At 34.8% G+C, this 27,724-nt stretch overlaps 2 protein-coding genes, 1 long non-coding RNA gene and 1 other non-coding gene across 5 annotated transcripts; 3 read left to right on the top strand and 1 right to left on the bottom strand.

The window, feature by feature from the left end:
• Positions 1 to 3,004: 3,004 nt before the first annotated feature.
• On the bottom strand, positions 3,005 to 4,940 carry LOC137835671 (uncharacterized). The gene is made up of 2 exons (XR_016521064.1): positions 4,410 to 4,940; positions 3,005 to 4,310 (listed from the first exon to the last, which is right to left on the bottom strand). It is a non-coding gene; the product is annotated as an uncharacterized LOC137835671 (long non-coding RNA).
• A 6,225-nt stretch (positions 4,941 to 11,165) lies between these two features.
• On the top strand, positions 11,166 to 15,253 carry LOC137835670 (Phototropic-responsive NPH3 family protein). 2 transcript variants are annotated; one of them, XM_068644276.2, is made up of 5 exons: positions 11,166 to 11,263; positions 11,425 to 11,567; positions 11,763 to 11,832; positions 12,829 to 14,043; positions 14,135 to 15,253. In XM_068644276.2, exons 2-5 carry the CDS (start codon positions 11,518 to 11,520, stop codon positions 14,702 to 14,704), a joined length of 1,905 nt encoding a protein of 634 aa, XP_068500377.2. In that variant the 5' UTR covers positions 11,166 to 11,263; positions 11,425 to 11,517; the 3' UTR covers positions 14,705 to 15,253. The 2 variants fall into 2 exon arrangements, with proteins under 2 accessions (XP_068500377.2, XP_090158388.1); XM_090302262.1 differs by lacking the exons at positions 11,166 to 11,263; positions 11,425 to 11,567 and having other exon boundaries at positions 11,830 to 11,918.
• A 7,569-nt stretch (positions 15,254 to 22,822) lies between these two features.
• Positions 22,823 to 26,525, top strand: RER1 (reticulata-related 1). The gene is made up of 7 exons (XM_068644275.2): positions 22,823 to 23,635; positions 23,732 to 23,830; positions 24,241 to 24,461; positions 24,875 to 24,944; positions 25,157 to 25,236; positions 25,371 to 25,435; positions 25,944 to 26,525. The coding sequence occupies exons 1-7, from the start codon at positions 23,225 to 23,227 to the stop codon at positions 26,135 to 26,137; spliced, it is 1,140 nt and encodes a 379-aa protein (XP_068500376.2). The 5' UTR covers positions 22,823 to 23,224; the 3' UTR covers positions 26,138 to 26,525.
• Positions 22,827 to 22,908, top strand: TRNAS-GCU (transfer RNA serine (anticodon GCU)). The gene has a single exon. It is a non-coding gene; the product is annotated as a tRNA-Ser (tRNA).
• Positions 26,526 to 27,724: the final 1,199 nt, after the last annotated feature.

The following is a 27,724-nucleotide window of genomic DNA, read 5'->3' as shown; positions in this document are numbered from 1 at the left end:
CTTCCGTTTTTTTTTCTTTCTCTTCTTTTCCCTTGCTTACCAAATTGTCTCAAGCCTCTTAGATTTCCATTCTGAATGCAATATAGTTTTGCATTATATGTAAATATATCATGTTCCAGAATTTCTTTTGATATGACATTAGAGCTCTTCTTTGTTTTTATATGATATTAGAACTCTTCTTTGTGCATGCTCCATTTTTTGGTTCTGTTGTTTCTTTTTTGCAATTATCTTTTTCTTTCTTGTTGCTTTCTTTTTTGTTCTCATGGCATAGGAATTTTAACAAACACCTGCAACGCAAAGGTGCTTGTATTTTACATCCTAGACGTGTGTTACACTAGGCCCAACAACATCAACAGGCCCAAACGTCAGATAACCTAGATGGATGAAAGACTTTCTGATTTAATGGGCCTAAAGAATGTTCAATTTAATTGTTTTCAATTTTTAATGTAATGTGACTTAAAGGGGAAGCCCATTGTATCCTTTGGGAAAACCCTATTTGAATACGAGTTCAATGAATGAAGAGGGAGCTTTGCCCTTGGTCTTAAAATTCTATCTCTCGTAGTTCTTAGTTCTTAGTATTACTGTAGCGAAAACCTAACATTGGTGCTTTCATTGCTTCTCATGGCTCCCAAACTCCAAGCCAAAGAACTAGAAGACATACTCAATTCCACCCAGGAACGTCTCTCTGCCCTTCAATTCCAAATGGATGAACAACAAACCCGTCACGCCACCATGGAAGCCAGAAACGACTCCACCCAGTCCACCCTTACCCTTCTCTTAGATCATACGATACCTCCACATCACCACCAAAGTTCCTCCTCTGCAGAAACCCCTTTTGTTCCAGCAGCTACAACACCCATCCCCACTAACCCTCAAATCCCTGCTCCACAAACCATGCCAAACCCTAACCCTCATCCACAATACCATCCACCAAACCCTTCTAATATTAGACCACCTAAGTTGCTGTTGGCTTTCTTTGAGGGCTCTGATCCCCTGGACTGGCTTTTCCAAGCTGAACAATATTTTTCATTTTACCAGATTCTCCTTGCACAAAGGCTATCGATGGTCGCTTTTCACATGAAAGGCGAAGCACTCAGCTGGTTTAAATTATTACACCAGAACAACCTGGTCACCGACTGGGTATCATTCACTCGTGCCCTGGAGCTCCGCTTTGGGCCTTCAACATACACCAACCATCAAGCATTGCTCTTCAAACTACAACAGGTAACCACGGTAACAGAATACCAAACTCGGTTTGAAAAACTCTGTAACTGCACAGTAGGTCTCACTCCAGATATTATTCTCAATTGTTTTATCTCGAGTCTCCACCCAGATATTCGTAGAGAATTGTCCATTCTGAATCCATACTCCATCTCTCAAGCAATTGGTCTCGCTAAACTCATTGAAGACAAATACTGTGATTCCAAACCCAGAATCTCACGCCCTTTTCAAGTTCAGAACTACAACACCATCCATACTTCTTCCTAGTCACCACCCACAAGAACCACTCCAAACCACCAATCACATACTACCCTACCCATTAAACGACTCACCCCAACTCAACTACAAGAGCGTCGTGCACAGGGATTATGTTATAACTGTGACGAGAAGTATATCCCAGGACACAAATGCACACCGTCTCGATTCCTGCTGCTCTTGGATGATCTTGACCCACCCCTGGATCCTGTGGAGGAACCATCCACCACTATAGAGTACCCAGAGACCATACATTTTCATTTATCACCACTGGCCCTATCTGGTAATCCATCGCCCCAAACCCTGAAATTTACTGGAATGATTCACAACCTTCCTGTCACCGTTCTGGTTGACTCTGGCAGCTCCCATAATATATTACAACCACGTATTGCTCACCACCTTCACCTACCCATTCAACCTAGTCCCCCCGTCAGTGATGGTAGGAAATGGTGCCTTTATCCAATGCCAAGGCATTTGTCCTTCCGTCGACATTTCCCTCCAAACATCAACTTTTACAATTCCCTTTTACCTCTTACCCATTGAAGGAGCTGATGTAGTATTGGGTATTGACTGGTTGCATACCTTAGGACCTATTAAGCAGATTTTTCCATCCCCAGCATTGCCTTCACCTACCAAAACCAACCCATCACTCTACAAGCGGCAACCACTTCTACACCCACCAGAACAACCTACCATCAGTTTTGTCAATATCTCTCTACTAACTCCATTGCATCTCTCCATCTCTTGTCAATTGATAGCCTATCATCATCCCCAAGCCAGCTAGAAAGCAACCTACAAAATCCCTCTTCCCCATTATATTCCTTACCTTTTCCCATCCAAGCCATTCTCCTCCAACATCACACAATTTTTCAAATACCCCACGGGCTACCCCCACCGAGGCTACATGACCATCAAATTCCCCTCCTCCCACACACACCTCCTATCAATGTTAAACCATATCGCTACCCACACTCCCAGAAGGAAACTATCACTACTCTCATTCAAGAAATGTTGCAAGATGGTTTCATCAAACCTAGCAACAACCCTTTTTCATCCCCTGTCCTCCTTATCAAAAAGAAAGATGGTAGTTGGCATTTTTGTGTTGACTACAGAGCCTTAAATGCAACCACCATCCGTGACCGCTTCCCAATACCAACCATCGATGAATTGCTAGATGAATTAGGTTCAGCTACAGTATTCACTAAGCTGGATTTATACGCAGGGTATCACCAAATAAGAGTCACCCCAAAGGACACCCATAAGACAGCTTTTAGGACAACTGATGGACATTACGAATTTTTAGTCATGCCATTCGGCTTGACTAATGCACCCTCTACATTCCAAGTTGCTATGAATGATCTTCTTCGACCCTATTTAAGACGGTTTGTCCTAGTTTTTTTTTATGATATTTTAATTTACAGTCCTACATTACAAGATCATATTACTCATTTACAGATTATTCTGGATCTCTTAGACACTAAGCAATTCTTTGTGAAGCTAACCAAGTGCAGTTTTGCAACCACTCAAGTTCATTACTTAGGTCATATCATTTCTCTTGGTGGTGTTTCCCCTGACCCAGAAAAAGTCACTTCCATATACATAATTGGCCACAACCACGTTCACTCACGGAACTCAGGGGCTTCCTCGGTCTCACCGGCTTTTATAGAAAATTTGTTCGACATTACGCCACTCTCGCCGCTCCTCTCACCGACTTATTACATAACCAGAAATTTATGTGGCCTGTGACCGCTGATACAACTTTCACCGAATTGAAATTACAAATTGCAAAGGTTCCTACACTACACCTTCCAGATTTCAGCCAGCCCTTTGTAGTGGAGACCGATGCGTCTGCAGTGGTAGTGGGGGCAGTGCTCAGCCAGAACAAACACCCACTTTCATTCTTCGGCAAGAAGATGTGTCCACGACTCCAAGCGTCATCCGTGTACGTAAGGGAGACGTATGCAATAACATAAGCAGTAAAGAAATGGCGTCAGTACTTACTAGGCCAACACTTCAAAATTTTCATAGATCAACAAAGCTTGCATACATTACTGTCACAGACTATTCAAACACCAGAACAACAGAAATGGACAGCAAAATTACAAGGATATGATTTTCAAATTTTATACCGACCTGGAAAACAAAATGTAGTTGTCGATGCTTTATCCCGCCAAGGAACACCAACACCTTCATTGTTGTTTGCTTTGTTTTCGCCGATTCCCCTCTTATTTCAAGAGTTACAACAGTTCTTCAAAACCTCGGAAGGTGCCCAGTTAATTCAATCTTGCACGCACGATCAACCCCAACCCAATTTGTTCTCAGTTCGCAATGAGATGTTGTTCTTTCGACACCGACTGTTCCTTCCGGTGTCCAATAAATTTAGAGAACAGATCCTCCACGAAATGCATGAGTCCCCCACAAATGGTCATTCCAGCCTCAAGCCTACCCTCGCCCGAATTGCTGTCTCGTTTTATTGGTCAGGATGGACGCGGGATGTGAAACAATTTCTCCAACAATGCGTCACTTGCCAAAGAAATAAATACATGCCAAAAAAAATTCAGGGGTTACTTCAACCTCTACCGACACCAGCACAAGTATGGGAAGATTTGTCTATGGATTTCATAACTCACTTACCTTCCTCTGCGGGTCACACGGTAGTTTGGGTTATCTGCGACCGCCTCACCAAGTACGCCCATTTTCTGGCTCTTCCCACCCATTTCACGGCGCAACAACTCGCACGACGCTTTGCTATGGAGATCTTCCGCCTTCATGGAATGGCAAAAGCAGTCGTATCAGATCGAGATCCACTCTTTGTTAGCACGTTCTGGAGACAACTATTCAAAGCTCAGGGTACAACATTAAAATTTAGCTCTGCCTATCACCCACAAATGGATGGGCAAACTGAGGTTTTAAATAGAGGGCTCGAAGCTTACCTGCGATGTTTCACGGAGGACCACCCGCACACATGGTACCAATACCTCCACCTCGCAGAGTTATGGCACAATACGACTCATCACTCGGCTATTGGCACCTCTCCCTTCCATGCTCTATACGGTCGTCCACCTCCCACCATCTTAGATTTGTTGCACACGCCTCGCGCTGGCACCACTATCTCGGATCTGCTACATCAGCATACCTTAATGTTGCACTCTCTCAAACATAATCTCCGCAGAACTCGCCAACGCATGTGCGAACAGGCAAATCAGCACCGTTCGGACCGCACGTTCAACGTAGATGATTGGGTCTGGGTTCGCCTCCAGCCATACTGCTAACAATCTGTGGAACGTCGTCCCTGTCAAAAACTATTTCCTCGCTACTCGGGACCATACCAAATAAGTCCCGTTGCGTATGAGCTCAGGTTACCTCCCTCCTCTCGCATCCATCCGGTCTTTCACGTCTCACTTCTCCGGCTTTTCAGAGGACCAACACCATATCCCTCCCCACACCCAAACTCAAACTCCATCAAGAACATTAACTCGACTAACCCTTTAAGTTCCACAATTCAAACCACACCTGACCCTCTGACTACACCGCCCTTGCCGCCTAATCAAAATGCGCCAACACATCTAATCCCAGCTGTGTCAAAGAGCCCAAATCTTGCGCCCCACACTTCACCTAATATTCATAAAGCCCCAACTACACGTAACCTCATTCATAACTCTGTGCATGCCACTACACATAATCTTTTAAATGCCCCTGGCCCACCCCTAAAAACCCGTGCCCCATCCACTCCTCATAATAACCCTTTATCTCAAGTCCCCACACCAACTACCGTAAACCACATTAGTTTCCTCCTCGAGCCCCGTGCCTCACCCACTCCCCTTAATACCTCAAACGTAGAAAACCCTAACCCGGGTCCAACAAGACCTACACCTATGTCCAAACCTTCACTCCCACACATTCACCAAATTCCTATAACAGCCTAGCCCAACCAATCAGCCCAACAACCCCACTTAATCCAACAAGAACATCAGACTCACTTTGAGGACAAAGTGTCTCAGCCAGCGGATGGTAATGTTACACCAGGGCCCAACAACATCAACAGGCCCAAACGTCAGATCAATAAACCTAGATGGATGAAAGACTTTCTGATTTAATGGGTCTAAAGAATGTTCAATTTAATTGTTTTCAATTTTCAATGTAATGTGACTTAAAGGGGAAGCCCATTGTATCCTTTGGTAAAACCCTATTTGAATACGAGTTCAATGAATGAAGAGGGAGCTTTGCCCTTGGTCTTAAAATTCTATCTCTCGTAGTTCTTAGTTCTTGGTATTACTGTAGCGAAAACCTAACAACGTGTTTTGTTTCTTTAGTTTTTTATGGAAATAATTACCACTCTTGGGAGTAGATCAATGGTTGCAGCCCTTAGTGCTACAACATGGTAGTGTCTTGGATTGTCCATGTTGTGTCTGCACCGATTTAGTAAAGTGTGTTATGGATGAATAAAGCTGAAGATATTTGGGTAAAAAGATCTTTCTATTATTATGTTTTTTCACTAAATTGAGGATTTTGTGGGATGAACTTGGTGGTTTTAAGCCTGATCTGATTTGTGTTTGTTCAACCAAATGTTCATGTGGAGTGCTTTTTGTTATTTTTCAAAGAAAAAGAGAGGATGCCTAAGCCATTTTTTAATGGTCTTAATGAAGGTACTCTAATGTTTAATCATATGTTTTGTTAATGGATCCAATACCGTCTATATCAAAGATTTTCTCATATAAGTCTCAACATGAAAGGTAGTTTCTCGGAAGCAACTACAAGTTGAACCTATAACCAATGATCGGGATCCACAAGTATAAACAACTGCAAGTTCTGTAGAAGATTGGGACATGTTGAAGTTGTATGCTCCAGAAAACACGGTTTTCCCTCAAACCAAAAAAATAAGAATGTGAAAAACAAGAAATTTTGCTCATAGTTGTGGTAAAGATGGCCATAACATTGAAGTCTCCTATAAAAAACATTTGTTTTCTCCTCAACACAAGCTTTATAATAGAAGAAATAATATTGTTAATAATATAGAAATTGTTCGTGAAAGTAGTAATGAATTTGTTCAACACAATCAGAATGACACAAGATTTTTGTTTGAGCCAACAACAATATCAAGCTCATATGTTTTGATACATCAACAAGGAATGACAAATGACAATGACTCTATTGAGGTTAATTAGATTGGATCAGTCACTTTAAATCATGGACATAATTCTGCATCAACAAGTATGAAGGTAATCAATACTTTGATATTTCCAATTATATTATTTTTAGGGATAGAAAATCCTAGATTATTGATTCAGGAGCTATTGCCATGTTTCATGTTCTTTCACAACAAAAAAGATTCTTACAAATCTATTACTCTGGTTATTGTTACCTAATGGCAAGCATGCTAAGGCTACTCATATTGGAAATGTTAAATTGCAAAAAAAATATTTTAACTGATGTTTTTATTCATACCCGAGTTTACTTATAATCTGGTTTTCGTATCAAAGCTTGTTATATGAGATTATCTTTTTTTCTAAAACTTGTATCGTTCAGGATACAAGACCAGAGAGATGATTGGTACAATAGAGATTAAAATTGTTTATATGCTTTTTCTTTACACAATAATCTCTACATAAATATCAATATCGCTATTAAGCAGAGAAATGATTAACAAAATATTAACCTTTGGCATGTTAGATTGGGACACCTATCTATTGAGATATTGGACATAATAAAACACAAATATTCTTTTATTCATAATAGCAAATATTTTATTTGTATTACTTCTGATCTTGCTAAGTAAAAAAAAAACTCTTGCTAATAATTCTCATGCTAAATATTTGATTACCATGTTCTAGTATTTTTATGAATGCATATAGTGCATATAGATATTGTTTTTTACTATAGTTGATGATCATGCTTTTTTACTTTTTTTATTTAGTTATTTCTCATGAAAAACAAAATTGAAGTTTGAACTTGTTTGAGCAATTTTTTTGAATATGTTAAAACTCAATTTTAGAAAATTGTTTTAAGTGTGTTAGAAGTGATAATAGTGTGGAATTTAAGATGAATGATTACTTTGATTCAAAAGTAATTGTACATCAAACTACCTATTAAAACATCGAAACAAAATGTTATTATTGAATGAAAATGTTAAAATATTTTAAATATTATTGAAATTTTGTTGTTGTTCATGTAGTTTTCTGATAAACGTATTCCTACACCTTTTCTTGATAATATTTCTTTTTTTGGAAAATTGTATGATAAGCTAAGTGATATTGGTCATAAGATGTTTGAATGCCTTTGCTATATAAATACCATAAAGGCTTAGACAAAGAAATTTGATCCTAAAGCTAGTCCTAGTACACTTTTGGGAAATAAGAAACCACTAAAGGATACTTAGTCTTTAATCTTGCTACTCACAGTATAAAAGTTTTCAAGAATTTTATATTCTATAAAAACAAACTTTCATTATAACATGATAATTATAAAAGTGATAAAAAACCTTGTTTACCTTTTGTATAGCAATTTTGATATTGCTAAAACTTATGAGTTTGATAAATCTATTAATAATTATGATGAACCTACAAATTGTCAAACGATTAAGACTAATTATGGTCTGAGTGATTGTAATAAAAATAATTATTTTGTTGTTTCTATTAGACGTGTTTCTCAAATAAGGCAACCACCTACATATTTAAAAGATTATCAAGTTACTATTAATACTACTAAGATCAGGAGAATGTCTAGAAATAAGAATCACATATCTTTCTTTATGTCGTATGAAAGATTGTCACCATGTTTTAGATTGTTCATGTTTGTTGTTCAAGTTTATCCTGAACCTAAAAGTTACAAGGAAACTTGTAAGTATCCACATTGGAGGGCAACCATGAATGGCGAAATTATGGCTTTAGAAAACAACAATATTGGGTATGTTACTTCTTTATCGAAAAATAAATATTCTATAAACTATAGATGGGTTATTAAAATTAAGCGCAAAGTTGATGATAGTCTTGATAGATATAAGGCTAGACTTGTAATCAAAGACTACACCCAATTAGAAGAATTAGACTTTCTTGACGCTTTTTCACCTGTAGTCAAGTTAACTACTATTAGACTTATTTTTCTCTGTTGTAGATGTTAATAATTGGTCTCTCAAACAATTAGGTGTCAATAACGTTTTTTTTTACATGAGAGTTCCATGAAGAGATATATATGGACATTCCTCCGGGTATGTATAATGCTTCTACTGGTGAAGTGTGTAAATTAAACAAGTCTTTGTATGGTCTTAGGCAAACCAGTTGACAATGGTATAAAAACTTTCAACTTTCCTTGTTTCACATGGTTATAGCCAATGTAATGCTAATCATATTTTATTTTTCAAATTCACAAATTGTATCGCACAACCATACTAGTGTATGTGGATGATATTATCCTTGCTGTAAATGATATAATTGAAATCAATTTGATAACAAATCTTCTTAACAACACCTTTAAATTTAAAAATCTTGGAGACTGGACATATATTTATTAGTTTGAAAGTGGTCAGAAATGACAAGAGAATACATTTATGTCAACACAAATATATTCTAGATTTATTTGAAAACATAGGTATGATAACGTGAGCTCCTATAATAACTCCCATGAATCATGTTGTTAAGATGACATTCATTTTAAGAGATAGTTTCATGATCCCTCCTCTTATAAAAGAATGATTGGAAGACTTATATATCTAACAAATACTACCGGATATAACTCAAGTTCTTCATGACCTTAGCAGCTTGTCTCAACTCCTATTAATGCTCATCATCAAGTGACCATGTGTATTTTGTGATATTCGAATCAAATGCTTGGAAAAGGAATATTTCTTGATGATAGTAGTGAATTCTAGCTAAAATGGTATAGTGACTCTAATTAGGTAGGATGTGTTGATACTATAAGATTGATGACTGGATGCATAATTTATTTTGACAATTCTCGCATATCAGTTTAAGAATCAATATATTATCTTTATAAACTCCTTTGAAATTGAATATAGAGTTTTAACTTCAAGTGCATTACAGTAGATTGTATATCTTATTAATGACTTAAAATTGATTATAAACAACTAACTTATTTATCGTGACAATCAATATGTTATACAAATTGCTACACTCTCGAGAAAAAAAAAGTAAAAGTAAGTAAAGAAATAATGTATGATACTGAATTTAGAAAGTATACATAGAATCACATATATTATAGAAAGAAATATGTTTACACGAAACTTTTTCTAAAGACATAGAAATTGAATTCTTTATAAATTGAAATGAACTTAAATAAAATCATTTTTTATACAATTTTAAAATATTGCAGTTGGAATGAGTGATCTTGAGGATTACTTGAACTAATGACATTGTTTTATCCGGCATGGTAAAGAAAATACTTATAATGATGAATCACTATATCTAAGAATGATTATTACTTGCACTCCTTTATATTTAAATTAGATATTCATAAAAAAACACAATTTTATATTGATTAAAATACTAATTAAGTTCATTATTATTATTATTATTACTTTGTAAAATAAATATTTTTAAATTGTTACTATTTTGGAAATAATGACAGTTGATCTGTTTAAAATTTATTTCTATTTCATGTACTTTAGTTAAAAATAAATACTACCTTATTTTCTAAGAAAATATTTTTTTTTTTAAATGGAGACAGTTCAAAATTAAATAAAACCTATTACAAGCACATTTTTGTCTGCAAAATAAAAAATTGTATAATATATATATATATATATATATATATATATATATTAAGAAGAAGATTACTTTTCTGTAGCATTTTTTATTTTTATCAACTAAATAAACTAAATAAATGTTAAACATGTTTATATATATATAATTTATATGACAGTTAAAATGGAATCCTATTTTGACTTCATTTTCCTCTTCTATAACAGATGTTATTTCTTTTATTAATTTTATTTTTCAATATTTTTCTCTTTGTCAATTCTGTTACACCAAACAAACCATAAACGGTGACATGCATGTTAGCATTCCAAAAAAACGATGTCACCCATGTTTAAATGCGCAATAGTGGGTTCCACTCACCAAACAAGACCAAATGCAACCACTCGCACTCTGGTTAAGGTAACAAGTAAATGGAAGCCATTGGACATGATTCAACAGTAGGCAAAGTTGTTAAGCACAACCCCAAAAGAATAACCAAACAAAACTTTATATAAAAAAAGGAGAGAGAGAAAGAAAATGAAGAAGGAAGAAAACAAATGAAGAGACAAAAACTAATTTCCACCTCACATCACACTCCCTCTCATTTTATTCACTGTAATCTTCTCCTTGGCCCCGACCACGCTCCTATGTGCCCTTTCTTATTCATTTCCATTCACTCACTTCATTCTTTTTTTATGACTTCAACCAACCACACTTTTCCTATGTCAATATTATATTCTTTTAACTTTCTATTTTCATTTTGAAAAAATATTATTCTCAATTCCTTTATTTTAAATATATATTATTTTTATATATTCAATATATTCTCACATGAGTTAATACTTAAAAAAATTAAAACAAACTTTTGTTAAGTTAAAGAACTTAAAAAAGTTTAAGAAATTAAAAGAATATTTTAAGTAATTATTTTGACAGAAAGTTAAATCTTATTATTATGACTAGAAAATATTATTTATATATGTGGTGATATTAATATATATTATTTGTACCAAGGCTTTTAAGTTACGAAACTGGCGCTGCAATTTTTTATCAAAGCTTGCTTTACTTTACCTCGACAGTTTCTGCCGTCGTGATCCTGCGTCATTCTCTGTTCTTTTAGTTCCAATTTTCAATTCTTTAATTGTTCTATTTCTAGGGGCTATGCTCTCTGTGCCATACTTTGGCTAGTTTATTTTTCTTCCATGTAAAAGATACACTATTCATCTGTGCCTTTATCTTTTTCCCTTTTTTTTCTTTTTAGAAATAAGAAGAAGAGCCAACAATTTAGGAAAAAACAATGATGTTGTGTTGGTAGCGTAAGTGGGGAAAAAGAGGGTCTTTCCTTCCCTCAACCATGGCTCCTACTGGGAAGCTTTCCGGGTTTCGTCGAGAAGGCACTGATTGGTACTCCCTTTCTCAAAAAAAATTGTTTTGAAGTGAAAATTCGTGTTTTTTTTTCAATTGACTGATGAGAAAATGACACCTTTTGTTCACCTGATTACTGGGTGGAGTCCAAGTCAGACATGCATATCGAAAAGAAGAAAAAAAAGATTTTGATGTGATTTATGTTGTTAATTTTTTGGTTTGTGGTCTTGATAGGTTCTGCAATGGGGGACTGCCAAGTGATATCACTGTTTCCATCGAGGGTGTCACTTTCCATCTTCATAAGGTACCTGCTTTACTTTCAGAAATTTGCTCTTCTCTCTCTGGTTTATTGATTGATGAAATAGTTGTTGGGTTTTTTTTGTGGTTCTGGTTTGTCCTACTGCTCTTTGTGTTTTTATTTTTTCGGAATTTGATCCAACCGCGTTAATGTGATTCATGGCTTTTGCTTCTACTTCTGGTTTCTTTCATCTCTGTTGTTTAAGTGTTGTAACTCAACATCCCTCTTCAAATAAGGGAATTGGATTAGACTTGCTAGAGATACCATACCACATGTTATGATGACCACTAAGCTTTCATGGTTTCACCTTAAATTTCATCTATTTGTTGGAATTTAATGCAATTCCACCAGTTTATGGGCAACCTTGTATTCCTACACTGGAATCCACTTGTATGGTTTTCAAAGGTTGTGATGTTCTTGCTGGTTTTCTTTTTGGAGTTTGACTTTAATATTCCTTCAGCTTAAGGTCGGATAGAGCAGGGACAAGACTGTCTTTAATTATAAATTGATTGTATTTCAGCTCATTTGGTACTGTTTAAGATGGTGGTTATAGAATTTTGCTTCTAAGTTGTGGATGTTATTCGTAGTGTATATCCATTGTGGTGCAGATATTTCAGTACTAATGCTTGACTTTCCCAGTTAGCGATGAAGCTAAAAATTTATCTAGTTCTCAAACTCGTTTTACTTTCTTGATTTGTTGTTATGGAAGTAATGCGACTAGGTGAAGTCTTTTGCTTTGCATGTCATGAACGCTTGTTCTTGTTTTGTCTAAATTAGCTTTCTTGGCTAAGAGGAAAAGTTTGAGCTTTGAGATATTTTTGGAAAATTCCTTTGGGAACTGGTTTTCCGTTTTTTCAATTTGGACTCGATGCATAATTCCATGATGAACTAGTGAGCATTTCTGTATCACAATGCTTAATTTATGTTATGGTAATTATATTGTTACGTTATTTGTGTACTGAGTGCATTGGAGTTTGAGTAAGTTATGTAATGGAACTGCAGTTTCCTCTTGTGTCTAAAAGTGGAAAAATTGCTAAAGCACATGACGAGTTCAAGGATATCGACGTGAAGACTCTGAAGATGGTGCTGGAAGATTTTCCTGGTGGTCCTGACACTTTCTTAATTGCAGCCAAATTCTGTTACGGCTATCGTGTGGAACTGACAGCCAGAAATGTAGTATCGGTTCACTGTGCTGCAGAATACCTTGAAATGACAGATGAATTTGGAGAAGGTAACTTGTTGTCAAAATCAGAGAGTTTTTTCCATAAAAACACATTGCGCAGCTGGAAAGATTGCATTTTGGCTCTCCAAAGTTCCGAGCCTGTTCTACCTAGAGCTGAAAAGCTTCAGTTAGTGGGCAAGTGTTTGAATGCTTTATCTATGATGGTTTGTACGGATCCAAGTTTGTTTGGATGGCCCATGAAGATGTATGGGAGTTTTCAGAGCCCTGGTGGAAGCATTCTTTGGAACGGCATAAATACTGGTGCCAGAATTAGGAGCTCAGAATCTGATTGGTGGTTTGAAGACATCTCATATCTCAGTGTGAGTTTGTTTGAGAGGCTAATTAAGACAATGCAAGCAAGAGGTATAAGACCTGAAAACCTAGCAGGTGCCATAATGTACTATTCTAGAAAGCACTTGCCAGGTCTAGGTCGATGGCAGGGTGGTCAAGGTGGCAAGACCAGAACAGTTGCAAGTTTCAGCTTGACGCCTGCCACAGTTGATCAGAGGGTTCTGTTGGAAAGCATTGAGAAGCTTCTTCCTGACAAGAAGGGGAAATCTTATTGCCGTTTCCTGTTGGGACTTCTTCGTGTGGCTTTGATATTGAATGTCACCCAAACTTGCAAGGATTCTTTGGAGAGGAGAATAGGGATGCAATTAGAACTTGCAACTTTGGATAGTCTTCTAATTCCTACCTATTCAGATTCAGATGCATTATATAACACTGAATGTATTGAACAGATAGTCCATTATTTTATATCTACAGAATCAAATTTAACTGCCTTTTCTCCTTCATCACGTGACCAGCAAACGCCAGCATCACCATCATCTGAGTCTTTGAGGAAGGTTTCGAAGTTGATGGATAGCTACATTGCAGAAATTGCTTCAGATGTTAATTTAAAACCGGGAAAGATACGCAGACTTGCAGATGCCCTCCCTGAGTCGTCAAGATTATTGCATGATGGGCTTTACAGGGCACTGGATATATATTTCAAGGTTTGATTTTTCTGAGCTACACTTTTACATAAAGACTTATTTGTGGTCATGGATTGTTAGTTTAATGATGACTGCTTATGCTATTGTGCAGGCTCATCCTTGGCTCTCTGATAGAGAGAAGGAAGAACTATGCAACATCATTGACTACCAGAAACTTTCAATCCATGCTTGTGCTCATGCATCCCAAAATGACAGGTTACCCCTCAGAGTTGTTCTTCAAGTGCTGTTCTTTGAACAACTGCATTTGAGAACAGCATTAGCTGGATGTCTCAATGCATTGGATGGTGAGATCGCTCCAACGGCTCCCGTTCCTGTAACCGGCTTAGTTGAAACGGCCGGTGAAATTGTACAAAGAGATGGGTGGGTGACTGTTGTGCGTGAAAACCAGGTTTTAAAGGTGGATATGGATAGGATGAGTTCTAGAGTTGGAGAACTTGAAGAAGAGTTCAGTAAAATAAAGCAAGAAATGAAAAGTGTGGCAAAATCTCACAGCTCCCGAAGCTCCCCTCGGTTGGTTGCCAGGAAAATTGGGTGTAAGCTTGTTCCTCGGCCTTCAGATGCTCAACCAGAATCTCTCAATCGCACGGGATCCACACCAAGAGCATCCATTGAATGGGCACGGCGTTCCCTTAAGTCCAAGAACTCAGAAAGTTTTACTTGAGTATCAAGAAACCATGATCCCTCTTCATTTTATTCATATATACATATAGCAGTGTTGTGTGTTATAAATTTTTTGTACAAGGGAAAGGGAAGGAAAATGTTTCTCAATCCATTATGCCCTTTTGTTTCACCTGTTTACATATTTGAACATTTTCCATTTCTTTCCCTTGTGTAAAGTTGGCTGTAAACTTATGTAGGCAATTTCACAAATTGTCCTGTTTGTTAGGGGAGTAGCTCCTGTATTTTACTATCCCTATAGATTTATTCTTCATTTGAAACAGTGGAAGATGTTGTTTTAGACCATTTGTGTAGAACATTATTGTCATCGGAGAAAGAATCTTCTATGTTCCCCCTACTGCAGATGCAAAGCTGATGCACAAAGGTTGGAGAACTAAAAATGTAACTCACAATGTTGTGCTTATAGCAGAGCTTCTTTTGTAGATGACAAATATTGTATAGTTGTGAGGACTGTAATTTCTTTACAAGTGACAGACAAATATTTTAAGCTCTATCATTTATGCTGTTTTTTCCCCTTAGTAAGGGTCGGCAATTTGGAGTTTATGATGTCTGCTAACTCTGGCTTCTGTTAAAACTTTGATTAATTCAAAATGCTTACTATCTCAATATACATTATGCACAAATTTTAGTTTTAACTATACGATTTCACATCAAGTACTATTAAATATACGAAACTAGTGTTTTAATCCTTTCAAATGCGCATAATAAATATTTTTTTGTACATAATTCTTTAAATAAATTAACTATATAATTTTAATAAAAAAAAACTTATATTAAAATGTGAAAAATAACATTATTTTGATTTAATTTTAAAGATAATATTTCATTTATGATAACAGTAATTTATTAAAAAATGATTTAAATTTAAAAATAGTTAAACATATAGTGTAGTTGTGCATAATATTACTGATTTGGTATTTGTTATTGTTAATTCATTATAAATATCAAATTTTGTATACAAGATTTATGTTTCCAAATTTTTATACTACTGATGAGCATACATTTATTCACACTCACTAGCCTTATTCATAGATTATTGGACTATAATAATAAATAAATCCATTGTTTTAATTAATATTTTTATAATTGGGTTTATTTGGGCCTTAACTATTATTATTGTTAATTTTGTCCAGAGGAAGCATCTACCTTTGTGAATGGGCCAAATATGCAAAAGTCAAAGTTGCTTCTTGAACCAAAACAGAAAAAATATTCTGAGGAGAAGAAAGAGAAAATAAAAGCTACAAGATTCCAGAAACAGAATTGGAAGCAAATCTTCTGCAAAATACAAGAATTCTAGAAAGATAGAAACTTGGAAACGGTTAACAAAATATAAACTACAATATTCTCTCAAGATCCTTGGAAAAGCCTATAAAAGGACACATCAAGGAGAAAAGAAAAAGAGCTTCATAGGGTTTTCTTAGTTTCTTTTCTTATTTGTAATTCTTTTGCCTCCGCATGGAAAGCTAAACCTTTTGGTTGATTCCTTTGTGATTCCCCATTGAGTTCTGAGGTTTTGATCAATAAAAGTTTCTATTTTTAATTCTCTATAGCAGTTGTTTTTATTGTCTAATCTCCTGGAAAACTAGTTTTTGTGAGAGGTTGTACTTGAACGCATGATTGAGAGTCTTCCTTATCTTAAACTTTGGTTTCTTAGTTAGTTCGTATTGTTCTAATTAATTTCTTGGGCGCATGATTCAAGAGAGAGGAGATAAGCATTCCCATGGAGTATACGCATGGAACAAAGTGGATATTGATTAAACCGGTAGACGCATGCTTTACTGGTGAGCTTCAGTTGAATTAGGTTTGGCGCATGTTCAATCTAGTTTAACTCTGCTGAGGATTGAGAAAAGAATAATCTTTAGAGAGCCTGTGAAGAATTCATTGGTGGAAGAACTTGGGAGTCAATCTGCATTCTTTACTGATTCAAATCATCATTTATATTTTCTTGCTAAGCGATCACAACCCCTATTTCTTTACTATTATTGCTAATTTTCATTGTTTGCAGATAGGTTTTGAATTCTATTCACTGAAATTACTATTGGATTCGTTGGGAGACGACTTGGGGTCATCTGACCACAACTATATTATCATCTCTCTAGTGTTAGGCAAGTCTACGCTAGAATCATATTAATTTGACAGCAAAACGACAGCTATCAAATTTGGCGCCGTTGCCGGGGATTCCAATTTGATTTTGGTTATCAGGTTTTTCTTCTTATCTGTATAATTTTTTTATTTTTTTTTTTATTTTTGCATATTTAACCTTTATTTTCTTCCTTTTAGTTTTTATTTATTTATTATAGCAATAAAAAAAACGAAAAATAAAATAAAAAAATAAAAAATCTAATATTTAGGATATCTGTTATTTTATTTTATTTTGATTTGTTTTTATTTTCTTTATTTATATTTTTATCTTTATTTTGTTTTGATTTGTTTTATTTTCTTTCTTTATATCTTTTTATCTTTATTTTGTTTTGATTTTATTTTATGTCATATATCTTTTATCTTTATTTTATTTTTTTTTGTTTTTATTTTATTCCTTTATATCTTTTATCTTTATCTTATTTTGCCTTTATTTTATATATTTTCTTTTTTTAGTTATTTCTTTTGTTTTGTTTTGTCATCTTTATTTATTTCTATTTTTGTTTTTGTTTACTGTTTTTATTTTCTATATTTTATTTATTTTTACATAATATTTTTTTTCTTTTTTCTTTTTTTCTCTCTAACTATTTTTTTAAAGCATTAAGTGTACATTTGCATTAGTTTTTATTTTTATAGGATTTTGCATTTAGGGTAGACACTTCAGTTGCTACTCTTTAAGTTTTTAAATTGAAAGCAATTCAGGGAAGACTCTGGCTAGGAAAGACTTGGTTTTTAAGTTTGTCCGCTTGTGACTCACCTCTCTTTCCTGGGAGTTTACTTGGTTTGCTTTTCAATTAAAAAAAAAGTTTGCTCTGAGGCGTCTAATAGGTGTTGGTGTCATTACATATCTCCCCTGTTTTCAATTCTAAAATGGAAAGGAAATTAGCTGAACAAATTTACAATTATGATAATCATTGTGAGCCATATTTGCAGCAATCTTCACAGTTTTATAAGCAGTTTTTACAGCAATGTGAACCCTACTTTCAACAGCCTCAAAATTATAATTCATATTATCAACAATGTGAGCAGCCTTTGCAACAATGTGAACCCTACTTTCAATCGCCTCAACATTATAATTCATATTATCAGCAATATGAACAGCCTCTGCAGCAATGTGAACCTCACTTTCAGCAGCCTCAACGTTATAATCCATATTGTCAACCGTCTTATGAGCAACCTCAACAACAATCATATTATCAGCAAAACTATTTTGATGAAAGTCAAACATCTTTTCAACCATTTGTGCAAACTGATAATACTCCTCGTAATCTTGAAGAACCAACTTTAGAGGAGTTGATGAGGAAAATGACGGAGAGTAACACAAAATTTCAAGAATGGGCGGCTGACAAATATCCAATTCAAAAGGAAGAACCAAGGCAAATGAAGGAGATCAACATGAAATATGATCAAGAATGGGCGGCTAACAAGATTGCAATTCAAAAGGAAGAATCAACTTTAGAGGAGTTGGTGAGGCGGATGGAGGAGATGAACATGAAATATGATCAAGAATGGGAGGCTAAAAAAATTCTAATGCAAAAGGAGGCTGATGTTATAGCAAGAAGAGAGAAAACTGATCAAATGATTGGAGAGATTGCAGATTATGTTCAAGAGATGAAATCACCTCATGATCCAGATATAACTCTTGATCCAGGCACTGATGGAATGTCTAACCTTGAAGCACCTACCTCTGCCATAGACACTCTCGAAAAGAAGTGGGGCATATCAACTGTTTTTAAAGTTAATCTGAATGATTTGCATGAAGCCGAGCTAGCTGAACCTAAGATTGCTACACCATTGAATGCTGTTGTCCAACCTCTACTGATGGAGGAGAAATCATTGCTAAATCATGAGGAATTAAAAGTTGTGACATGTGAAGATCATTTAGTGCATCACATAAACACTGAGGATGAAAATGTGTTTGAGTTTTTAGGAGATTTTAACTTCTCCAATCCAATTAAATGTACAGATGTTGAGATAGAATGCACTAACTCTTGTGATGCCGGTCTTGATAGAGAAGTTGTTGATACTGCTATACTTGCCGAATCTAGTGAAAAAGATTGTGCACTAGCAGATGGCTCTGACATAGTTTTGGAGGTAATACAAGAAGAGGAAGAGCAGATGTTACCCATCCTTCAAGTAGACACTTCTAGTGGAGAAGAAGATGATATTATTCTTCCATCCTTAAAGCTTCAAAGAATACAACCTCCACTATTTAAGGTGAAGCCCATATCACTCATTCCATCATCTCCACTGGCTACACCTTCTATCATAATTGGAACGTTTGAAAGCAGCCTTTACCAGCCACCACCACCTCTTAACTTACATTTCATTCCATCTCCCACCCCAACTAGACTGTCTACCCTAGCTAGACTGTATAGCCTTAGATCACTACCCTTAGACGATCCCCAAATAGCTAACCATATCAGATCGTCTATGATGAATAAATTTTTGTCTTCCATATATACTTTAGAAAGTACCATCATCCATTCATGGAAGAAACTATACCATTTCACACGCCCTCCAGACCTACCCCAGTTCCATCCACTATTTCAAGGCTTCTTCAACATAATATTTTTGTTACATAGTTTACCAAGGTACTGCATGCTTTGGTTAGACAATCCAGCTGATAGTGTTTCTACACCACTGTGGATGAAGAGTCTTGGCTTATATTGTAGAGGGGATGGTTGAAACAGCTGCGACTGCCACTTCCCTCAAGCTGAATGAGGGAGTACTTCTTCTCTCACTTTTATTATACACATTTATTTATTGATTTTACATTGAGGACAATGTATGATTTAAGTGTGGGGGAGGAGAATCATAGTTTAGGATTTATCTTTTGTTGATTTATTTTTGTGTTTTTTGTTTTTCTTTTAATTGTTTGAATTTCTTTTTGCTTCTGTTAAAATAAATGAGCTTTTTTTTAGGATTGTCTAATGGCTGACATGTTTTATAATTCTTGAAAATCTTGGTTTCTTGATCTCTGTTGTTTGGATTTTCTTAAAAATTGATAAATAAGTTGGTTATGAGAAATTTTGGGTTGAATCTTTTGATAGAATGTCCCTAGTGAGTTTTGAGCCTTAATTGATATATCATTTAATACTTTTTTAGTGTGTTTTCACTCATGTTTGCTTATACTCTAGAACTTAGCTTGATTATTTGTTTTACAACTGTGATTTACATGCATGAATTGATATGATTGAGGCATTCTTTGTTTAAATTAACCCACTAGCCATATTAGCCTACCTTTATGATAATCCATTTGTTAGCCCCTTGAGCCTATGGCCTTTTTCTTATTTTTAACCATTACAAGCCTCAAAACAGAAAAACCATGTTTGTCCCTACCTTAGAAGATAAAGGAGCTTTGAAATTATTTGGGAATAGGTTTTTGAATAAGTGTGGGGGTGTATGTCATTTTCATAGTTTACCTCTTCAGTTTTAAAGAAAAAAAAAAGGAGAAAAAGGAATACAACAAGAAAAAAGAAAAGCAAAGCAAAGTAAAGGAAATAAGAGTGGATCCTCTAAATACATTGGATTGACTGTCTACTATATGAAAAAAATTATATCTTGAAATAAAAAGAGGAGTTGAATTGTCATAAATACTTACACTTGTTTTTAGACCTATCCTCCATTGCTCCTTTGTTTTTCTATGGTTTTAAGCCTAATTTCCCCATTTTACCTACCTTTACCTTAGCCTCATTACATCCCTTATGAAGTCCTCTTGATCTTTGATTGCATGTTTTTTTCGATTGTTATGAATATTAGAGTCTTGCTAAGCATATGGTAGTCTTTGTCTGCATGGGTGCTGAGTGTAAATAGAAACCCTACTAAACACTGAGAGTTGGAGAGTGTCCAGTGAAGTTCTGTCAATTTTGATTCAACCTTCGATTTCAATTACCTACTTGTATATTAAAAATATAGGAATTCTCATTCACATTTTTCTTGATTCCTTGATTTCTTGAAATTATATCATATTTGTCATTATGCATTCTTAGAATTTGCTATTTGTTATTTGCACTGTTTTTCTTTTCTTTTTAAACCTTAGAGTGTTTTGCCCGGGAGTGCAAAAGGATAAGTGTGGGGTATTTGATGAGCATACATTTATTCACACTCACTAGCCTTATTCATAGATTATTGGACTATAATAATAAATAAATCCATTGTTTTAATTAATATTTTTATAATTGGGTTTATTTGGGCCTTAACTATTATTATTGTTAATTTTGTCTTTTTAGAGTAAATTATCCAGAGGAAGCATCTACCTTTGTGAATGGGCCAAATATGCAAAAGTCAAAGTTGCTTCTTGAACCAAAACAGAAAAAATATTCTGAGGAGAAGAAAGAGAAAATAAAAGCTACAAGATTCCAGAAACAGAATTGGAAGCAAATCTTCTGCAAAATACAAGAATTCTAGAAAGATAGAAACTTGGAAACGGTTAACAAAATATAAACTACAATATTCTCTCAAGATCCTTGGAAAAGCCTATAAAAGGACACATCAAGGAGAAAAGAAAAAGAGCTTCATAGGGTTTTCTTAGTTTCTTTTCTTATTTGTAATTCTTTTGCCTCCGCATGGAAAGCTAAACCTTTTGGTTGATTCCTTTGTGATTCCCCATTGAGTTCTGAGGTTTTGATCAATAAAAGTTTCTATTTTTAATTCTCTATAGCAGTTGTTTTTATTGTCTAATCTCCTGGAAAACTAGTTTTTGTGAGAGGTTGTACTTGAACGCATGATTGAGAGTCTTCCTTATCTTAAACTTTGGTTTCTTAGTTAGTTCGTATTGTTCTAATTAATTTCTTGGGCGCATGATTCAAGAGAGAGGAGATAAGCATTCCCATGGAGTATACGCATGGAACAAAGTGGATATTGATTAAACCGGTAGACGCATGCTTTACTGGTGAGCTTCAGTTGAATTAGGTTTGGCGCATGTTCAATCTAGTTTAACTCTGCTGAGGATTGAGAAAAGAATAATCTTTAGAGAGCCTGTGAAGAATTCATTGGTGGAAGAACTTGGGAGTCAATCTGCATTCTTTACATTTTATAAAAAGGAAGACTTACGAACTAACTAAGAAACCAAAGTTTAAGATAAGGAAGACTCTCAATCATGCGTTCAAGTACAACCTCTCACAAAAACTAGTTTTCCAGGAGATTAGACAATAAAAACAACTGCTATAGAGAATTAAAAATAGAAACTTTTATTGATCAAAACCTCAGAACTCAATGGGGAATCACAAAGGAATCAACCAAAAGGTTTAGCTTTCCATGCGGAGGCAACTACACTTAATGAGAAGCAACTATATACTTGAACGAATACATTTAGGTCTCTAAAGGCAAATTAAAAGGAAGATTAGAAAAAGTTGTACACACTCATTCATATATATATATATCGTGTTAATCTAAGATTCACGAGCCACAAGTGTGAAGGACTAATTTATTTTATAAAAAGGTTAATTAACATTATGTCAAAGTGCATTTTTATTAATATTAATTACACTCAATAATTATCTACCGAATTTTAACTTAAACGTCGAAGTATTTTTTTTGAGTTACTTAATTCTCGATCGAGTACTGAATTCACCAAGAACAAATAATGGAAGACAGAAAACATCTTCCTCCCAAAATCTATGTGAGAACAATATGATTAACATATTTTTAATTTTTTACTACCCAAATATTATATAAGAGCTAAATTAAAAATGCATGTGTGGAAATCAAATTAAAATTACTTAGTAATAATAAAAAGCACTAAATTGATAAGTTTTACCCATATTGGAACCAATTGAGAATAGGTTACAATATCAGAGTTAAATTTTATGTTTACCCTTAAAAAATATTAGTAACTATTATAACTCAAAATAAAATATAAAGATAATAACATACTAATAAGAGTTTTTTAAATTGTAAAATTTTAAAAAATCAGTGGGGTAGTAAATAGTATATATAAGCAGAATCAGAAATGAAAAACAACAGTCGCTTTGGCCGAGTGGTTAAGGCGTGTGCCTGCTAAGTACATGGGGTTTCCCCGCGAGAGTTCGAATCTCTCAGGCGACGTTTGTTTTTTTCTTTTTTTAATTTTTGTTCGAAATTTATTACTGTTATATAGAATTTCTAGTCACACTCGATTCCCGAATCCTGTTCGAAATATAGAATTTCTAGTCACATTCGATTCCCGAATCCTGTTCGAAATATAGAATTTCTAGTCACATTCGATTCCCGAATCCTAAAGTAGAGCCCAATCTGTTGCAGTTGCAACCTATTATTCTGCGACTTTTTATATCTCTCTCGCAGTCACTTTTATTTCCCTACGCAGCATAAAAACAACACTCCTACACAAGTGTTTTGTTACCTCACGCGCCGCCGCACCAGCATGTCAACCTTCACCATTTCCAACAACAGCGCCGCAAAATGGCCACTCCCCAAATTCAACTCATCCCACTTTTCCCCCTCCTCACCCATCATTCTCCGCCACTCGCTTCTCCACGTGAGCGCCTTCAGGATCTACTGCGTCCCTCCCGAACCCCTCCTCCCGGTGTCAGAACATAATCAGCACTCTTTTGGCGGCGGCGGCGGAGATGGTGGTGATGGTGGTGATGCCGGCGGAGGAGGTGGCGGAGACAGAGACGGAGGAGGAGATGAAGAGTTTGGACCCCTTTTGAATTTTGAAGCGGTTATGAGAGAATCCGAAGCTCGTGGCGTGAAGCTGCCTCCGGATATGGCGGAGGCCGCCAGGATCACAGGCATCCGGGAAATGTTTCTTCTTCGTTACTTGGAGTTGCAGGTGGGTTCTCTCTAAAGTTTAAATTTTTGGGTTCAAAAAAATGTTTTTTCTTCCCTGATTGTTCTCAATTTGCCTTTTTTATTATTATTATTGCAGAGTTCGTCCTGGCCTCTGTCTTTCCTGATGCAGCATTGCTCCATGCTGAGAAATCGAATGCTCGCGGACCCTTCTTTTCTTTTCAAAGTTGGAACCGAGGTTTGTTTCTCAAAAATGTTAAATGTACAGTTTTTTTTTTGTGTGTTAATGGGTATAAGGAAGAATGATAAAAAAAAGTTAGAGAGAAAATAATTGACGATAAAAAGAGAGATTGAAATACAAGATAGAGCGGAAGTCAGTTGTAGGAGAAGATGCATGTGTAAATATAATAAGGTTGTGTTTGATTATAACTTAGAAAAATACTTTTGTCAATTTCAATGCACAATCAGAAGGAAGAAAATGTTTCTTTTAGAATGAAAGAACTTTTCAAGTCAAACATGTACAATTCTTTGTTCTGGGTATAATGATACCGTAATGGTTATGATGTGAATTTGATGATTGAATGTTTTTACTTTAATTTTTTTGGATTAGATGTGGCGACCTGATTATCCTTGTTTTGGCATGTGCAGATTGTTATAGACTCTTGTTGTGCAACGTTTGCAGAGGTTCAGAAAAGGGGCAAAAATTTCTGGGCTGAATTTGAGTTGTATGCTGCTGATCTTTTGGTTGGAGTGGTTGTTGACATTGCTTTGGTGGGTCTGTTAGCACCCTATGCTCGAATTGGCAAGCCTTCATTGTCAAAAGGTTTACTTGGACAAATTCAACAGGCTACTGCGGCTCTTCCTAGCAGGTTAGTGTTTGGAAAGGGATGAAAATTTTGTGAATTCATTATTGCTGTTCCAATGTGAGATGTTCACATGGTGTCATGTATTCCATTTGCTGATCTTACCTATCGGATAAGACTTTTGTTCTTATTGTTGTTGTATTGTGGAGCACCCCATTAATTCTATAAAATTGTATATGGAAGCTGGGGTTATTTAGAAGTTCATTCTTAGATTGAGATTTATTGTATTATATTATAATTACAGTAATTGTGAAAAGGTCCTACGAAGATCTCCCACCCCCATCCTTCATTATGCATGATGGAAATATTTAGTTAACTTCAAATTGCTTATGTTGTTATAAGCTTCTCCAATCTTTTTAGAGATCTAGTGGAATGTGAAATTATGGATGCTGTGATACTGAATTACAATTTCAATGCAGTGTTTTTGAAGCTGAAAGGCCGGGATGTAAATTCTCTGTGATGCAGCGCATTGCTACATACTTCTACAAGGTGCCCTGTGTTCTGAAAGTTTAAATGTTAAATAACTATTTAATTTATGGCAGAATACATCTTATTTACAAAACCCAGTAAATAATAGAATCAAACTCTCTGCATGGAATAGTATGCTTCCGATTGCTTTAGTATTATATATAGTGCTATACTGTTATATTTGTTTCTTTAATTGGTTTATTCTTGTGAATACCTGAAATTCTGTTTTTCAGGGTGCATTGTATGGATCGGTTGGCTTTGGATGTGGTATTATTGGTCAAGGAATTGCAAACATGATCATGAATGCTAAAAGGTATGCCTACCCAAGATGGGTTCTGTTGTATTGTTTTATTACAAAAAATATTACTACTAATCCCTTGTTGGCTACATTATTATAATACATGCTTGAATTATTAATTATGTAATGTTTTTTTATACTTAAAACAGGAGCATTAGGAAATCTGACGATGACATACCTGTGCCTCCTCTTCTGCAAAGTGCTGCTCTTTGGGGTATGTCTTGTCCTGTTTATTCAAATTTTCTATCTCTAGTCTGTTCAGTTTCTTGGGTTGGCTCTGCTGTATTACAAACTACAAGCCATGAATTTTACTTTCAGAAAATGAGTTTCATATTCATGTTTCCATTATCTCTTAAAAAGTTGTTTCCATTATTCTCAAAAGAGTGTTCTATTTTGTTTCCTTGCTGCCAAGATGGACATAAACATTTGAGCCAACTTGTTGCATTATTTTCAACAAGGTTGCATTTGCATATTCTCATGTACCTTTCAACTTCTTGAGAGATGAGAGGGAGAAAAGGAAAGTGAGGCCAGATTATTGTGCTAGAGTCACAGCCTCAAGAGGACATTGGATCATGTTTAACATTACAGTGCATATTATGCATAACCGTTCTGAAAGTACCTTTGGTTACATGTGGAGTGGTGTAACAGTGGTTGAAAAGATGGTGATGCTATAAGATTATTACCATGTAACTTGCTTTATTTGTTTTCCTTCTATGTATCAGGATTCTTCCTTGCTGTGTCTTCCAACACCCGTTACCAGATCATCAATGGACTAGAAAGCCTTGTTGAAGCATCTGTGGTGGCAAAGAGGGTCCCACTTGTTGCAATGGCATTCACTGTGGGTGTGCGATTTGGCAACAACATCTATGGGGGCATGCAGTTTATAGACTGGGCAAAACAGAGTGGAGTACAATGAGTGTCCACACTTAGCAAAATTTCACCTTTTTCAAAGTTTTGTCTGAAAGTCTTGTCCCAAGGAAAAAGGCTCTTTATCAAACCAAGAACTGAAACTCCCATCATTTTTTTATCTGGAGGGCATCTTCTTGTGATTAAAATAGGACCATACCCTCTCTTCACTCTTCATTCCTCTTGTTTTTTCTTCTCTACATTTTTTCACTTTCATTATCCAATGTTATGTAACTTAGCTGTGGCAGATGAAGGGGAATTAAGCTCCTTTTAACTAGGTATGTTATTTCAGTTAAACTATCAAACTCTTTCCTTTGGGGAATTATAATTTATGTTGGATTACCTTACAAGGGAAATTCATAATTTAAAAAAAATAAAAATGTACTGAATTTGAATTACTTTCTAGATAGATTGTTTTATTTTTTAAATGTTTTTGTTTGTATATGACAATTCAAAATTATTAAGTTTTAATTTTATTGTTTTGATAGAGTATTTTAATTACAACAAAATATAAACTTTATTTTAAAAAATAATATTTAATAATTTAAAAATATTAGTAGATGATGAATTTTAATCCGTGACAATCGTACCATCTTTTAGCTAAAAATTGCTAAAAGAAATCATTTCAAAAGTTTTTTTTAATATTATTTTTAGTTGATATTAATGCAATTATTTTAGTTAACATTGATTAAGTTTTTTTAAAAAAATTATTAGTTGGAATTATTATTTTTTCTTACTTTTGAAGATAACTAAAAGATTCTCTTACTTGAAAAATGTTATAGTCAAAATTGATAGAAGTTTTTCTAATAAATATTAGAAAAATAGTGGTTACATTTTTTCCTAAAATTAATTTTGATAATGTGATTTGAGAAATAATCAATTAGTTTTAGCTTTCAAAAATTATTTGTCAACATCATTTAAAAAAGGACTAAACTGAAAACAAAATACAAGATAATAAATCAAGTTGTCTGCAGACAATATTAAATATTGCTGTTAAAAAAAAAACAAGATAATAAATCAACATGTACACGTGAGATTGAAGAGAACATGACAAATTTTAAATTTTTTTAAATTTAAATTGTATATAGTTTTCAGCACTTGATTTCCTCTTAAAAATTTCAATAATTTTTTTAAAAATTATTCTATCTATAAAACATATTTTATTTTGAATTATTTTAAATTTTCTATTAAAATTATTTATTTTCTAAAAAAAATCCTCCAATTAACTATTTGAAATGAAATGAAACTCAGTAATAATGTTTGAAGTTTCCAATTTTGTCGTTTTAGAAACAATTGAACTACTACATAAAACTAATATAGATTATTTTAAAAATATTAATTTCAGTATTAAAAATTTGTACATTGGTGAATGATGACCTGTGTCCCGAAATAAAAAAAAATCATCAATTATGGAATAATTTGGTCATTATTAGTGTCTTTTAATGCTAGTTGTATAAAATTTATTAGGTGATATTATAAATTCAGAAGCAATTCTCTACATAAACACAAACTGAAGCATGCCTTTGTTTGTTAGCCCAAGAAAAATGAATTAACAATAAAAGGCACACTGCGAGGGGCCCACTCCAGCTGTAAACAC

The sequence above is a fragment of the Phaseolus vulgaris genome, chromosome 5 (assembly GCF_051622355.1).
Source record: "Phaseolus vulgaris cultivar YP4 chromosome 5, ASM5162235v1, whole genome shotgun sequence".
NCBI lineage: Eukaryota > Viridiplantae > Streptophyta > Magnoliopsida > Fabales > Fabaceae > Phaseolus > Phaseolus vulgaris.
This window is presented reverse-complemented; position numbering and strand designations above follow the sequence as displayed.